Here is an 18,392-nt window from a genome sequence, read left to right as displayed (position 1 = left end):
ACATTTTTACCATTAGTATGACACCAGTATTTCAGTATATGCATTCTTTTTTGCAGTTAGAGTTTTTTTTAATTTAATTTATTTACCCTGATAATTTGTTAGAATGCAAAACTGGGCCAAAGGCTACAAGTCTATGCAGATTGGTTATTTATAAATTAAAAAAAAGGTATAAGATTTACTATTCATTTAGTTCCAAGATATTATAAAAATACTAACATTGGTTAGAATATATACAAATGGCATCTTTAAATGGCAGATTGGTTATTTATGAAAACAAGAAAAGGGATAAGATTTACTGTGCATTTAGTTCAAAGACATTATAAAAATACTAGCATTACTTATAATGTATACCGAAGGCACCTGTAAACTAAATAATGCTGTTAACGGTAATAGATGAAAAAATATACAACTATAAATGTGTTGTATACACAAATGTACCCTCCCATTTTCTACAACACTGTACTAAAGTACACAAGAAACCAGCCTAATTGCACTAGACTCATTGAGGTGTGAAACATGTCACAGTGACCTAATTTTGATAAGGTGTCATGGTACTCAGCAAGAAGCATTCACAAAGTTGAATACCTCTCTGACCTTAATGTAAAACGTAACTGATGTAATTGAAAGTAAAGTGTCAGCCAGGTGACTAATTTTGGTAAGATGGTGTTATACTTGCCAAGTTGCATCCACACACAAAGTTGGATAACTCTGGTTGATAATGTTTGACAAACTGGCATAAATGCAACACTTCACATGAGTCATTGAAGTGTAAAATGTAGATGCACAGAAATCTTCAAAATACTGATAGATTTATTTAAAAAGTGTGCCATTAGTATTCACAACTGAAATATTCAGGTAAAAGCAGAATTTCAAATTCACATCTACTCATCTAGAGCTGCACGGTTTTGTTCTTTACAGTACATAGAGAAGAAGGTTCAAGTGAACTTGAAGAGCTGCTGTCTGTCCCTTGTGAACTACAGCAAGAAGATTTTGCAGATCTCAGTCACTCAGATGCTTGGATCCTGGGAGACAAGACCAGCAGGGGATGCATTAAGGTCACTTTTTTTAATAAAAAAACTGGCTTCTTGCATAACTTAATGCCTCTCTGCTATCTAACATCTCCATGCAAGGCTACTAACTCAGAGTATTGAGCCATCAGTGTGAAATGTGACCAAATGCAAGACAGTAGTATTGTGCCATCAATATGAAATGTGACCAAATGCAAGGCAGCAGTCTTAATGTCTGTTAGTTGAACCTTTAGTTTATTAGTTGAATTTCTGTTTCCATTACATGGTCAGCATGAACTTTTGGTTTAGTTTTTTTTTCTGTATGGGTGGATGGTATACACATGTACCTTCATACTTGGAATATAATTTTGATACAGGATGTGGAATTTTTCCATTTGAGGAGACATTTTTAGAGAGACAAAAAATATTGTTGTCTCTGTGGAGATATAAGTTGTAAAACGAAAATTTCCATAATAATAATATGCACTTTTTAAAAATGTTATTTGTCTTTTACAGTTTGGAATTTGAAGGCATATATTTGTATAAATTATCAGAAACTTTTTAGCTAAATGTCCTATATCTATTCAGTTCTCTAGAGTGAAATTACATTGTAAACATTTTACTAGTGTGGTCTTTGCATTGTTTTATTATAAATTTCTAATTTTCAATCATACTGTTTTGTCTCAAAGTTTCATAACTTCTAAGTTTTGGAACACCATTAATCAGTAACAAAGTTATTTTGTCCTGTAATTTTCTGTTCCATTTGCTATACTGGTAACATTATTTTGATGGCTTTCTGTCCCATTTGCTATAATGGTAACATTATTTTGATGGCTTTGTGTCCCATGTGCTATAATGGTAACATTATTTTGATGGCTTTCTGTCCCATTTGCTATATTGGTAACATTATTTAGATGGCTTTCTGTCCCATTTGCTATATTGGTAACATTATTTTGATGGCTTTCTGTCCCATGTGCTATATTGGTAACATTATTTTGATGGAATTGTCCTTGCTAATCGCATAGACATCCACAGTTCTTGCATTTAGCTCATTTGCCTCGACACTGTTTTATGTACAGTTGTGAACCTCTATGGGTGTATTAATCGTCGAGAGTATTGTTCATTACAGACAAAATGAGGTATCAGTAACCTACTTTTCACACTCCACTCTTTGTATTTAGATCAGTTTCTCTATGAGTGGAACTGGCGAGACATTGCATTCTGCAAAATTATTGTTGTACAGAGAACTATTTTTTAATTAAATGTGTGTAAATATTAGTCTTAAGAAAGTTATAAATAAATATTTAAGCCAGTTATTTTCCTCACATACTTTCAGCCAGTAAGGTCCAATGTTTCAAATTAGTAAAGTTGTTAACCACATTTTTAAACAATGAAGAACTAAAATGTTGTCTGCTTGCTGAGATTGAAATCAGGAAAAGATGTTCTCTCCTTGGATAGGGGTATTGTGCTAAATCATATCAGTAATTATTAACTGGTTCCACTTGTGCCTGGTTAGTATTGCTATGACAACAGTCCTCAAATGCCTTCAGTTTTGAATATCCATATGAATTTTCTCATCTCAAGTTTGAGTATCCGTATGAATTTTCTCATCTCAAGTTTGAGTATCCGTATGAATTTTCTCATCTCAGGTTTGAGTATCCTTATGAATTTTCTCATCTCAGGTTTGAGTATCCTTATGAATTTTCTCATCTCAAGTTTGAGTATCCGTATGAATTTTCTCATCTGAATATTGAGTATCCTTTTTGAATCTTCTCATCTCAAGTTTGAGTATCCTTATGAATTTTCTCATCTCGAGTTTGAGTATCCTTATGAATTTTCTCATCTCAAGTTTGAGTATCCGTATGAATTTTCTCATCTCAGGTTTGAGTATCCTTATGAATTTTCTCATCTCAGGTTTGAGTATCCTTATGAATTTTCTCATCTCAGGTTTGAGTATCCTTATGAATTTTCTCATCTCAAGTTTGAGTATCCTTATGAATTTTCTCATCTGAATATTGAGTATCCTTTTTGAATCTTCTCATCTCAAGTTTGAGTATCCTTATGAATTTTCTCATCTCGAGTTTGAGTATCCTTATGAATCTTCTCATCTGAAGACAATATACCCTATCTGTATTATTACTGACTCTTATTTATTGTTATCATTCATAAATTCTTTGCAGCTCTGTGTTTCATCATGCAAAAAGCTAATTGGTGTCATCTTGATACTGCACCCAATGGTCTACAGTGGTCAACAGTGGTCAACAGTACTTACACTTCATCTTAGTACTTGACTCTTTGCAAGTTATATCCAATACATGATCATTTAATACAAGGATAATTTCAGTAATTTCTTTTCTATTTATCTTAATTCATCGCATCCACATCAATTAGCTTAGTGTGACACTTGACTGATTTCACCTATATATGCCATCATTTTGCTCTCTCAAATTACAGGTAACACTGGTCAGGTTTAAAGGTGGGATCTATAAGAAGTTCAGTCTTTTGATCAGATCATACTTGTGATATTTGTCTGCAACGGTCAGATGAAAGATCAACAACAGTTTCAACTAAAGAGTTAACCCATGGTAGCAAGGGAACCAAGAAAAACTCTTATAATAATGCAGTCACAATCATTATTGCCACTGAAGTTGCTTCAGTTGCCATGTTTTTATGTTCCAGTCACCTGAATAATTGTCAGTTCTAAACAGGGTGTGGCAGTCTTTGCCCTCTTGGACCTTGCACACAGCCATAGCACTGATGTCACTCACAGTTCCCCAGCATGATAATTTAAAACACTGATATGACTTTCAAGACAGTACTGGCATAGTATGGCTGCCCATGTGGATCAGTCATGGACAATCCATCACTTCATATAGACTCTCAAACTGGCTAGTAAGGTGATCAGTTTTGTAACTGTTGGATGCTCGGCACCTGATGTTATCTGATCCTGTGCCTTATCCATTCCAGCTCCAGCACAGTCTCAACCTTTGACTTATATTTAGCAATACTGGGTACACTGATTTGTCTCCCTGTACACTCAGTCCCAGAGTGAAGATGCAAACAATGCCAGGCACTCCGTTACATCACTTCCGGTCTTGGTGCAAGGATGGAAATCTTTACTTGATACACAACTGGTTTGCACCATTATAGCTGTTGGCTCCATGCTTGACTTAGTCTCAATAGCAGCAAGCCAAACATAAGCTGGATCTCATCCTTTGTATAAGACCTGCTTGTTAGTCATTACTGTTTCATCAGCAGAAATTCATACCTGATTGGCTGACCCAACTCACTGCAGTTCCACCGCAGCAGTTTGGTTTCTCTCATAATAACCTCTTGATTCGTGGATGAGACCATGCTCTCTTGAACATAAGAATTCAGTCTTTTGTCTTCAGGCTGTATCTTCTTCTGACCCTTTTTCCCAAAGGAGTATTCATGCAGAACCCCATTAGGCCATTGAAGTGATAGCCTAAGTATCATGACCAATTCAGAAAGAGTGTTTGTTTTTACCAATCAGGGAAAGAAGGGATGATATATCTCATCAGGCTCTTTCATCCTGGATTCATTGGGCTATTTATTCAGCTTCCAAGGAACTGATTGATGACCAGATGAATTTCTAATCCATACCAGTGTTATGTGTTTAAACAGTAACACAGAAAGATATTTGGTCTGTCATCATCAGCATAGCATTTGAGTGAAACTGGTCCCTCACCAACATTATTCAAGCTGTGTGATGAAATTCTGAGATAACATTATTCAGTTTTCCTCCAAGACCTTTCATCCATAAGAACTTAATTTGACCTATCTGAACAGTGCAGTAGGTTTCCTTTTGAGGTCACTCAGAAGTATCATAACAGCATAGGATACTTACTTCCACTGGAGTTTGAAGCCTGGCTGAGTCATACCAAAGACTTATGAAAATGGTACTAACAGCTTCCTTTCTAGACACTCAGCATTAAGAGGTTGGTGTTATGACTGGTCAGCCTGGTGTCAGGATAATGTGACTGAGTCGGACATGATGCAACATGTCTGCAGTATGATGCCCCAGTGCTAGACATCACTATAAACTGCCCTACTGCAAACATCTTAGTGATGTGACTGAAAAATTGTTAATGTTAAAAGTCACACAGACACACACACACACACACACACACATATGAGACTTTAAGCTGCTTGACATACATTAGGAGACTGGAACCAGAGCCAACTCCAGGGGAAGGTTATGTAAATCCAGTCACCTCTTACCTGTTTTGCTACTATATTATTATCTGCTAATGTATTGTAAGAAAAATGTTTTTGTTTTTTTAGTAAAATAAATTCTTTTAAGAATGCATCCTAGATCATAATATGAGAAGACCCTTACAAATCCCCCTCCCTCCACCTTGCAGTTACATCACTGACAGAACATGCACTTCTGCTGCATTAGTAACAGATAATTAATTGATGGTATTTGGTGCCTCTGCCCAAGTCCAAGAAAGGGAGACAACCCTTATCTGACTTATGTCTTGTTAAGCAGAAAACATTTTAGCACTTTCATTACTAAAGCAGGCCAAAATATGTGGTTAACATGTCTTAGCTTGGGAAGGCAGGATCTGTGAGGAAGCAAATATTCTCCTGATGTAAAAGGATCATGTAAATATTATCAAAGAAGCAAACCTTTCTCCACAATTGTATATTTTTACACTGGAAAATGTTTTTTTAAATTGTTCAAATATTTATAGACATTACAGTACCAACATTTCACATCTTTACATTTATTTAGTTTGGAAAGAATTTCGCATGGAGTAAATGTGGAAAGGGCATGTTACTGTGGAATTGCATTGTTTTGTATGATTATAAATGTTTCCCCTCTTTGGTTTGTAGGATTTATTGTGAATATCATTGGCTAAGGTAAATTCAATCCCAGCTTACCACCAAATGCTTTTATTTTGCACTCATAAAGGAGGCCAGTTGCTAGAGCCTACACCCTGATCTGCCATTTTATGCAATAACAAATCAAGTTCACCTCATGTTCTATCATTTCAGATATCACCTGGACTTTATGGTCTTTAATTTCATGCGTCACATTGATGTTATGTTCTAAAATTTCATATATCATCATTACTTTATGTAACACATTGAACATCACTCAATATTGCTAAATGATTCTCCATGTTCAAGGGCAAAACCTGATTGCATGTGAAGAGTTGATGAATATTTTGTTTGATGAAAGTAAAGTGGACATAAAAGGATTGCAAATTCAGAAAATGGTCCGACTTTACTCTAAGATGGTTATTGAACATCTAGAAAGGCACATTTTGAGCCTGTTCAGATTTGTATTGTACAAGGGAAAAAAGAGAAAATAAATGCTTCTTTGAAAGTTTCATCAATAAAATCTCATTAACTATTCAAATTGGTCTGACCAGCTCATATAAGTGCACAAATTACAGAAGAAATACAAAGGACAAATAAATTATTCCACAGTCAAAGCTTGAAGAGACATGGCATTAATCACAATTTGTATTAAAGTTGCTGATTTAATTTTAAATTGTAATGTTTGTATGAGAATCAGTGGTTCCTTGATCAAAACATTCTTAAATAATTTTGTAAAGTCCGTTTGACTTATTCCAGCTGCTTTACTTGTCCCAAGCTTTAGCTTCCTGTACTTTCTTTGCCTGCAATAACTTCCAAAAATTGTGATCTGCATTATACGATCTTTCAAAAGCATGTTCAAGAATCCAGTAGCATGTCCCAAGGAGTTTTTGAAAATATTCAGCTCAGTATGTTTTACCCTTTTAAGAATACAAAAAGTTAACAAAATTGACACTTTATCATTAATTAATGCAAGACATTATCAGATTATGTATTTCCCATTATTGTTCATAATTGTAGTGGATGCCTTCAGTGAATTAATTGCCAGGCAAGAAGTACCATGAGGCATGCTGATGATCTGATTGTGGCATGTTAAGGTTTATCAAATGGGAAAGTGTCTTATATAGTAAAGGCCTTAAAATTATTGCTAGCAAAACAGAAACCATGCTATGCTCAATGGTTGAGGAACCCTTGGTGAACACTGGCAGCAAAGGAAATGTATTGAGGCAAGTGGAGACCTTCAAGTATATGGGATCAGTGTTAAAGATTAAGGGAGGATGTAAGGAGGCTGTTAAGCAGAAGATCAAAGCAACCTGGTAGAAGTGGAAAGACTTGTAAGATATTGTCTGTGATTGGAATATGCCAGTCCAAGTTAAAGGAAAATCATACAAAACAATGTTAAAACTAGTGCTCATTTATGGGGAAGAAGCATGGTCACTGTGGAGGACAGAAGAGTGGAACAGAAATGAGAATGCTACATTGGATGCTTGGGATCTCACATATGTCTTTCTAATAGATAATGGAATTTAGTATTTTAATACTAAACATGTTAAAATAAACAGTAATTATTGATATCTTCATATAATGTACATTGTTATACTCTCCTTAAGAGGGCCTCAAGGGAGAATAGTCCTTGACTAATGAGTCCCCCTCTATAAATAAAGCATTGTTATTATTATTATTATTATTATTAAAAGAGGAAAAGAAATGAAGACGTGCTGTATAGTTTGTGGCTGGTATCACAGACAAGGTTTATGAAGACAGACTATGGTGGTATTGGGTACGTGGAATGGAGGGAAGAAAACGGCTGCATCAGAAGAATCTTGAGAGCAGAAGGGTATGGACAACGGAGCAAAGTCTGGCAGAGGAAAAGATGGATGGATTTGGTATAGAGGATCTAAGGAAACTCAGACTCGCTCCAAAAAATACGCGTGGCAGAGCTGAATGGAACAGGCACATGCATGTAGCTGACCCTTTTTCAGAGAGGGATTAACAGCCAGAAGGAGAGAGAGATACAATGTATTTTGCTATTCTTTATGTACTGAATGAAAATTGTTTTAAGTTCTGGATCCATTTCTATTTCAGTGTTATTCTTTCCAATGATGCCTTCTTACGTGAAAAATAACAAGAAGTTGAAATGTACAAAGGAAAATGTAAAACACAGTACAAAAATCAGCCTGAAGGATTACAATTTATATGTATGTAAACTAGTCTACACAGCTTATTATTGTCTTTCTAAAGAGGTCCACTTGAATTATACCCTTTCACATAATATAGGAATAAGCATAAGCAATCAATTTGAACTCCTTGGGACATGTATGTTTTAAAAACCAATTTTTGATTGCTTTATTTCAGCTGTGTTGAAATGTTCAGGAGGAGACTTCCATAAAAGTGTAATAGTGCACAGGAATTTCCTGAATTTGTAGTTTTTGGGTTGACACTGATATATTTACATTTGCTATTGTTCTCAATTGATGCTGCATGCAATTGAATTGAATAGTTTTTCTTGGAGAAATTTTTATTATTGCAGCTTTTTTCAAGTACTAAAATGCAAGGTCTGCTTTTTAAAGATCAATCTTTGGGCAAATCTTTTTTCATTTAAATTCTGCAAAGAGACTGCAGTGGTGATGACATTTGAAACTCAGTCTCCTTGTTATATTACAAAAAATTTCAAGGTGCACAGATTTCCAGTGTACCAAAGGTGACATATATTTGAGCATGAGCACTGAATTTTGGTTTGAAGTAAAAAAATTTAAGTCAGGTGGATTTTACTTGCAGATAAAACTTTCATCCCCACATGAGTGACAATATCAAGAGATTTTTGTTCTTGATTTCTTTGTCAACATACATGTGATAATTCCCAAACATAGATTATGAAATCCTTTGACACAAAAAGCCTTAAATTTTCATGAAAAATTTGAAATTTGTATAAATGTCTTGGTTTTACTATCATTTTCTTGATGTTTTAATGTTTGTTTTTATAAGTCAATAATGTTGTCCTTTCCATATATAATGCCATTAATTAATTGGCTGGAATGAGTGCTCCAGCCAGAAAGTTCTTAATGGGTGGGGTGGGGGATAAATGCATTTTTTTTTTAAAATAGAGGCCCTTTGCTGCAAGTTGTGAGATCTTAATTTTAGATTATTACATTTGTACTGCTGGATATTGCAAGACCAAAGTAAACTGGGATTTACTTGTCTTGCAGGTGACACAACAGTCTCCAGCAATACAAACATAGTAATTTGTAATTATATACTCGCATTAATTAAATAATAAAATTCTCTTTTAATTACTTCTCACAGAATTAAAGTGAATACTAATATGTTTGAAGATAAATATTCTTGTCTACATGCTCTATTGGGTGAAATGTTTTTATTAAAAACTGCAAAAGTTTTGGGAATGTCTGGATAAAATATCCTGCCAGGAGTTTTAATTAAAACCCAGTAATTTGCTGGGAAATAAGGAGTTATCATATGTATGTGACAATACATGTTAATGCATGCTATTACCCAGAGAGCTTCTTACAGCATTTTCATGTTGTTAATGCATGCTTATGATCATGGAGCATTGTACATGTCCAGTACATGTTGTTAATACATGCTTATGGTCATGGAGCATTGTGTAATATGTCCAGTACATTTTGTTAATGCATGCTTATGATCATGGAGCATTGTATAATATGTCCAGTACATGTTGTTGATGCATGCTTATGATCATGGAGCATTGTACATGTCCAGTACATGTTGTTAATGCATGCTTATGATCATGGAGCATTGTGTAATATGTCCAGTACATGTTGTTGATGCATGCTTATGATCATGGAGCATTGTATAACATGTCCAGTACATGTGGTTAATGCATGATAGTAATAAAGCAAATTCTTATAATATGCCCCATACATATTTGTAAATTCTTATAATATGCCCCATACATATTTGTAAATTCTTATAATATGCCCCATACATATTTGTTATTGCATGTTATTTATTATAGAGTTTCTCATAATATGTCCAGTACATGTTAATGCATGATAGTACCAGTAATCATGGAGCTTTTTAATGTGTCTAGTATGTATTGTTAATGCATAATCTCAATGATAGAGCTTCTTATAATGTGTCTAGTACATATTTGTTAATGTTGCATATATTGTGTCTAGTACATATTTGTTAATGTTGCTTATATTGTGTCTAGTACATATTTGTTAATGTTGCTTATATTGTGTCTAGTACATGTTAATGCATGATAGTAATCTGAAGCTTTGTTTAATGTATCTAGTACATATTTGTTAATGCATGATAGGAATTCTTATAATATGTCTATTACGTGCTTTTGAGGGCTGTTCCATTTAAACATACATGGTACCCAGGGAAGGCAGTTTTTAAAAAATATATGCCAGGGTACTTTGATTTCACAGAGTTCATATTTAAATGATAAGAATTTCTAAATTGCATTTATGGGTGAGTACCTCACTTTAAAAGTGCCTTCTGTGTATGTTTTAATGGAACAGCCCTGAGTACATACTATGTTTTATGGAGCTTCATTGTAGTGTTTGTTAATGCATGCTATTAATCATGGATATTCTGATCTTATTTTCAGTTTATTAATGCTTCAAAATATTAATACAGTTATGCATCACTTAGCAATAGATTTAAATAAGAGACAGTTAAATAAATGCTTCAGATTTATGATGTCCACATTTTCCAATTTCAGCTCATTAAATATCCTGCTTATGTCTGCCTTTTTTTTTATACAGAATCTCCTGTAACACAGAGAGCTTTTCAATAGAGGGCACCTCTGTAGAGCATGAACTTGTTCCCATAGTGACATCAGATGTTAATGTGTATGGTGAGTTTCTTTATTAAGCTGGCATGTTAAAATAACATTTTTAATTGACATACTGAAATAATAGATCATTTGAATGCAAGAAAATGAATCAAATCTCATTTTTTTATGATTACAAGTATTTTAGAAATACTTGCTGTCACCATTGCTTGCAAGATACTGTAATATATATTCTATCATATTTTTTAAATCCTGTGCTGTTTGAGCACCACCAATATCCAGTGGCAACAGGGTGCAACTTACCCAGGTGAAAATGACATGGTATAGCAGCTTCTTAGGGCTGAAAAAATGTCATGAATGTAATAAGGTATTGACCAAATATAAACGTGTGGAACATAAACTTCCTTTGAAAATGGCTAGTTGCACTGGTCACATGTTGTTGCTATCATAAGAAGATGGATTGGTAATTTATTTTTGTGTAAAGGAGAGAAATGTGAACCTTACTAGGAGTACTACCAATTTTATTGCTGTCTCAAATTTTAAAAATTGAAAATTTCAAGGGTAGAAAGCTGGTTATATTTTAAATGTGATGATGAAAATACTATGGTTTGTCCTCATACTGAAAGATAATTATGTTCCTGCATAAGGGGCCCTGAGTGGCCAAGTGGTTTAAAGTGCTCTCTGTTACGGATCACTGCCATCTCACCTCTGTCTGTGTGGGTTCAAGTCTAGGATTCGGCCAATGTGGGTATGTGAGAATGCTTGCCAGTAGCTTCTTGTGGGTTGGTGGTTCTTCCTGGGGTTTTCCCGGGTTCTTCCTCCACCAATAATACTGGCTGCCATGCATAGCCTATTGTGTGCTGAAAAATGGCATTAAACCCCACATCAACAACAACAACAATGTTCCTGCATGTTTTAAACATTTGTATGACTGGAATTCTGAAAATTGAATTCAGAATAAAATGAAAAGGCTGATACACATCTTGCTGTAGTGGAAAGGCTGCCATAACACTATGGAAGTGCTTGAATCTGAGAATTTGACATTTTTCCTGAGTACTTTGGTAAATGTTTCAACACAGCTAGATTTTTGTGATCATTATTGATACACAATCAGCTAGATTTTTGTGATCATTATTGATGCATAATCAGCTAGATTTTTGTGATCATTATTGATACACAATCAGCTAGATTTTTGTGATCATTATTGATACACAATCAGCTAGAATTTTGTGATCATTACTGATGCATAATCAGCTAGATTTTTATGACCATTATTGATGCATAATCAGCTAGATTTTTGTGATCATTATTGATGTATAATCAGCTAGATTTTTGTGATCATTATTGATGCATAATCAGCTAGATTTTTGTGATCATTATTGATACATTTTTGTGATCATTATTGATACACAATCAGCTAGATTTTAGTGATCATTATTGATGCATAATCAGCTAGATTTTTGTGATCATTATTGATACACAGTGAGCTAGATTTTAGTGGTCATTATTGATACACAATCAGCTAGATTTTTGTGATCATTATTGATGCATAATCAGCTAGATATTTGTGATCATTATTGATGCATAATTAGCTAGATTTTTGTGATCATTATTGTTGCATAATCAGCTAGATTTTAGTGATCATTATTGATACATTTTTGTGATCATTATTGATACACAATCAGCTAGATTTTTGTGATCATTATTGTTGCATAATCAGCTAGATTTTTGTGATCATTATTGATGCATAATCAGCTAGATTTTTGTGATCATTATTGATACATTTTTGTGATCATTATTGATACACAATCAGCTAGATTTTTGTGATCATTATTTATGCACAATCAGCTAGATTTTTGTGGTCATTATTGATACATTTTTATGATCATTATTGATACACAATCAGCTAGATTTTAGTGATCATTATTGATACACAATCTGCTAGATTTTTGTGATCATTATTGATGCATAATCAGCTAGATTTTTGTGGTCATTATTGATGCATTTTTGTGATCATTATTGATACACAATCAGCTAGATTTTAGTGATCATTATTGATACACAATCAGCTAGATTTTTGTGATCATTATTGATGCATAATCAGCTAGATTTTTGTGATCATTATTGATACACAATCAGCTAGATTTTTGTGATCATTATTGATGCATAATCAGCTAGAATTTTGTGATCATTATTGATACATAATCAGCTAGATTTTTGTGGTCATTATTGATACATTTTTGTGATCATTATTGATACACAATCAGCTAGATTTTTGTGATCATTATTGATGCATAATCAGCTAGAATTTTGTGATCATTATTGATACACAATCAGCTAGATTTTTGTGATCATTATTGTTGCATAATCAGCTAGATTTTTGTGATCATTATTGATACATTTTTGCGATCATTATTGATACACAATCGGCTAGATTTTTGTGATCATTATTGATACATTTTTGTGATCATTATTGATAAAGAATCAGATAGATTTTAGTGATCATTATTGATACTTAATTAGCTAGACATTTGTAATCATTATTGATACATAGTCAATGGCCAAGAACATAAATGATGTACCAAAAGTATACTTTAAATTGAAAAAAGACAGTACTCAGACAGCAGTCTGTGTTTTTAGTACATCTGAAATGTAAAATACCCCAAAATGTCAAGCTAGGTAAAACCAGGTTGACCATGTAAAAATGAACAATTTTACTCTTGAGTGTTTGGGATTGTGCTTTGCAGCCCCCTCTGTGAATCAGGTGTTTACCCTGGACTTTGAGACCAACCCTCTGTATGCAGAAGCTGACTTCTCACTCAAGATGAACATTCAGCCAGTTGAGGTGGTTTATGATGAGGTAATTTTCTGATTTATACTTTTCATTCTGTTGCATACATGAAATCCTTTCCATATATTACTGGCAATTCTATGTTTATATTCAGAGATTATCAAATAGGTAATGATTTAATTTTGAATTTATAATTGAATAATGTCCAGTTTTTGCAAGATTTGGTGAGAAAAAGCTGGACATTATTCAGTGAGTTTCATAAATTTAATATTAAATCATTACCCATACGAGATTCTGTTTATCCCAGTTTTTATTATAATAGAAATAGTTTAGAGAGAAAAAAAAATGTTCATTCAGATTGACTCACCTTTCATTTGTTGCATTGTTTTTTACCTATTAGCATTTAAAAGGACTTCTGTACAAATTATAAATCACTGTCCTTCTAAATAAATTGAACATTTGTCATAGACAACATTTTTCAACATGGAATGTCCAGTGGAAATTCCGTGTGATGTCACATAGTTTGACTTGGGTTAGGTTAGATCATCAAGAGTTCACACCAAATGTGTGAGTTTCACCTGAGCATTCCAGGTGTTGGACATTCATGTGAAGATTAATGGATGCAGAAATTTATGGTAATGTATTTGTGACTTGCATTTTTGTATTTGGAACAGTAGTCATAGGCAGATTTTACAGAGTCAGGACTGCATAACTTAATAAGAAACATTTGAACTATTTTACGATGTAAAAATGTTATGGATGGATACAAATTTCTGTTAGTTTTAAGACTGGTTTGTGTCCACATTCTTCCGTGAACATGAGTTTGTTTACTCATATAAGTTGACATTTAAACCAAGCTTGTATATAGGGTGGATTCCACATTAGAGGATTACTATCCACCCCTCCCCTCAGACCTGATATCAATTGGCCAGTTAGTTTTATTAGTTGTTGTTTGTTCTTGTTTTGGGGTTTTATGCCATTCTTCAGTGCATGTTATAAAAGTTAATTATTGCACACCTCTTTATTCATTTTTAAGTTATTTATTGCACACATCTTTATTCATTTATAAGTTATTTATTGCACGCATATTTATTCATTTATTTTATTGCACACATCTTTATTCGTTTATGTTATTTATTGCACACATCTTTATTCAATTATAAGTTGTTTATTGCACACATGTTTATTCATTTATAAGTTATTTATTGTACGCATATTTATTCATTTATTTTATTGCACACATCTTTATTCATTTATAAGTTATTTATTGCACACATCTTTATTCATTTATAAGTTATTTATTGCATGCATATTTATTCATTTATTTTATTGCATACATCTTTATTCATTTATAAGTTATTTATTGCACACATCTTTATTCAATTATAAGTTATGTATTGCACACATCTTTATTCATTTATAAGTTATTTATTGAACACATCTTTGTTCATTTATAAGTTATTTATTGAACACATCTTTATTCATTTATGAAGTTTTTTTCATATAAAAACAAATGCCATAAAAATTGAAACTCCTCCTTTATGAAAATGCCAGAGTGAAATTCACCTTCTCTGTGCTAATTCTTGAGTAATGACTGCATCCTAGTTTCACACATAGGCAGTAATAAAGGGGTTTTGTAATGTTGACAGCCATTGGCAAACCCATTGCATTAGCTACATCTGAACCTCCATCACTTTGTTTAGAGTAGAGAAAAAGGTAATGTCATGTAGTTTTGTTGTGATTTTGTATTGAACTTTTGGAAAACAATGTAAGTATTGTAGAGTTTTAATTTTCTCAGTTTATTGCAAAATGGTGAAATGATGGAATCAGCAAAATGTAATGACATATTCATTTTTTTTATGTGACCTACATATGCATGTATTCTAGTCCATTTCTAATTAACAGCACTCAGTAACAGAGGTCAAGGCTTTCTTCCAGCTACCTGCCAAGGTCAACCTTGACATGAATTTGGTTGCCATGGAGACATTGAACCAAGTTGCAAATAAAAGCAAGATTGCTCTCATTTATGCAATAGAGCAACACAAGGTAGTACCCATTTTATACTTTTGACATAACAGTTAAAAGATAGTACCCATTTTATATTTCATGATAGTTTAAAAGGCAACACCCATTGCATAATTTAGGATAATTAAGTGATTGTGTGTGTGTTGGGAGGGGGGTGTAGTGGTCAGAAGGAACTTATACAATGATCCACCACCCATAATAATTAATTGGACTGAACAACATATTGTATTTCTTGCATGTTAGGCCCTTGAAAAGTTTTTTTTATCAGACTTTAGTAAAATAGATAAAAGTGACATGATGTACAGTTTTGGAGATATATAAGGTTATGACCTTACAGTATTATGCTGGATTGCATAGTGAAATGGTCACCTGATAAGTTATGTAAGTCAGGTGAACATTGTCAGGCCCACTTGAAACTCTTGTTTAAGTTTTGTTTTGCTTTACCCAAATATTTATGATGACAAGTATCAGCAACCTCTTCTAATGTTTTTTTTTTATTCTACTGTATTGGAAAGTGAGTCATTGCAGCCAGTTCTCTTGCAGTTTCAATTCTGTCACAAATTTGTTGTTGTTTTGATTCTAGTTTTTTTAAGGCCATGCTTTGATTGTGCATGCAACATGCAGCATCCAGGCTGTGGATTCTGTATATTCATTTGTGTATTACATTATTAAAAATATATGCAAGGAGAGGATGCCCAAATTGATCTTTGCAAGGATGCCAAGAGAAGTGCATCTGGTATGGTTAATTAAAGAAAATCAATCTTCTGTAACATGTTCACATACTTTTATACATGTGTCTTAATGCTGAGTGTACTGTGTTATGATGATGTCCATCTTCTGTAATATGTTCACATACTTTTATACATGTGTCTTAATGCTGAGTGTACTGTGTTATGATGATGTCCATCTTCTGTAACATGTTCACATACTTTTATACATGTGTCTTAATGCAGAGTGTACTGTGTTATGATGATGTGCATCTTCTGTAATATGTTCACATACTTTTATACATGTGTCTTAATGCTGAGTGTACTGTGTTATGATGATGTCCATCTTCTGTAATATGTTCACATCCTTTTATACATGTGTCATAATGCAGAGTGTACTGTGTTATGATGATGTCCATCTTCTGTAATATGTTCACATACTTTTATACATGTGTCATAATGCAGAGTGTACTGTGTTATGATGATGTCCATCTTCTGTAATATGTTCACATACTTTTATACATGTGTCATAATGCAGAGTGTACTATGTTATGATGATGTCCATCTTCTGTAATATGTTCACATCCTTTTATACATGTGTCATAATGCAGAGTGTACTGTGTTATGATGATGTCCATCTTCTGTAATATGTTCACATACTTTTATACATGTGTCATAATGCAGAGTGTACTGTGTTATAATGATGTCCATCTTCTGTAATATGTTCACATCCTTTTATACATGTGTCATAATGCAGAGTGTACTATGTTATGATGATGTCCATCTTCTGTAATATGTTCACATCCTTTTATACATGTGTCATAATGCAGAGTGTACTGTGTTATGATGATGTCCATCTTCTGTAATATGTTCATATACTTTTATACATGTGTCATAATGCAGAGTGTACTGTGTTATGATGATGTCCATCTTCTGTAATATGTTCACATACTTTTATACATGTGTCATAATGCAGAGTGTACTATGTTATTATGTTGTCCATCTGTTACCAATTTTGCTCTCATATAATAACTTTAGTCCTCACCAGTCTGTAGAATCCAACATTGGCAAAAGGCTTGCACTTGGGGTTAGGAAGAATCTAATTGATTTTGGGGTCAATAAGTCAAAGGTTGAGGTGATTGAGAGAAGAATAGTGGTTTCCATACATTTAACTTAAGTTCTCGACCATCTGTTATCAAACTTCGTGGAGGGCTTGTACTTTGGATAGGAAGAACACTATTGATTTTTGGGATGAAAGATCAAAGGTCAAGGTCACTGACTGAATGAAGAAAAAGGGTTTCTACACAAGAACTTTAGTTCTCATAGTTACCAAACTTTACAGAAGGCTGGCACTTGTGGTAGGGAAGAAACCTATCAATTTTGGAGTCAAATAGTCACAGGTTAAGGTTACTGTGAATGAAAGAATAAAAATGTACAACAACATTAAATTTGCATCATATACATGGACCAAAATTTGCAGTTAGCTTACACATGGGGTAAGAAAGAAACCTGTTAGTTTTGTGGTCAAAAGGTCAAAAGTCAAGGACACTGAATAAAAAATGGTGGTTTCAACACAATATCATTTGTTCTACATAACAGACTTCATAATGGATTACTTTTTTAGTAAGGTAGAAGCCATTTTACCTTCAAAAGTAAAGGTCTTTGTCTGAATCTTGCACAGAAATGTCAGTTAACTACATAAAGATTATTTAACGTGAGGCAGGTTTATGATGTGCCGTTCATAGTACTCTTGTTATTTATTTTCTACACATCCAAATAACTATGGATAAATAATTATTTAGAACTTGATTATATTATCACACCTCCAAATCATGCCACTTGGAGCAAGTTTTGACCTGGTGGGGGGCACCATATAAGTTCCTGTTAGTTTATCTAATCTTATAGCAGGGTGTAAAACTTTCTACTCAGGGGCAAGTCTTCTACCAATGGCATGACCGAGGATCTTAATTGTATATATGTCTGACTTCTCCTTATATCCTCCAATCATATGTGCTGACTATGTCTTGCATTATCTGATTTTATTTCCTTATATTCTTCAAACCTATATATGGTTATAGGGTGATGATTGCAACCTATATATGGTTATAGGGTGATGATTGCAACCTGTATATGGTTATAGGGTGATTATTGCAATCTATATATGGTTATAGGGTGATTATTGCAATCTATATATGGTTATAGGGTGATTATTGCAATCTATATATGGTTAT

At 33.5% G+C, this 18,392-nt stretch overlaps 1 protein-coding gene across 1 annotated transcript in view; it reads left to right on the top strand.

Moving 5' to 3' along the window:
- LOC149801160 (intermembrane lipid transfer protein VPS13A-like) overlaps positions 1-18,392 on the top strand; it is a 354,720-nt gene that overhangs the window by 69,737 nt on the left and 266,591 nt on the right. The window contains exons 14-17 of the mRNA XM_089956772.1: positions 919-1,055; positions 10,610-10,701; positions 13,386-13,498; positions 15,335-15,475. Of these exons, the coding sequence (XP_089812898.1) occupies positions 919-1,055; positions 10,610-10,701; positions 13,386-13,498; positions 15,335-15,475 (483 nt within the window). The remainder of the gene's footprint in view (positions 1-918; positions 1,056-10,609; positions 10,702-13,385; positions 13,499-15,334; positions 15,476-18,392) is intronic.

The sequence above is a fragment of the Sinohyriopsis cumingii genome, chromosome 4 (assembly GCF_028554795.1).
Source record: "Sinohyriopsis cumingii isolate HCF-2022 chromosome 4, ASM2855479v2, whole genome shotgun sequence".
NCBI lineage: Eukaryota > Metazoa > Mollusca > Bivalvia > Unionida > Unionidae > Sinohyriopsis > Sinohyriopsis cumingii.
The sequence above is the reverse complement of the archived record's forward strand: the minus strand, read 5'-3'. Positions and strand labels throughout refer to the sequence as shown.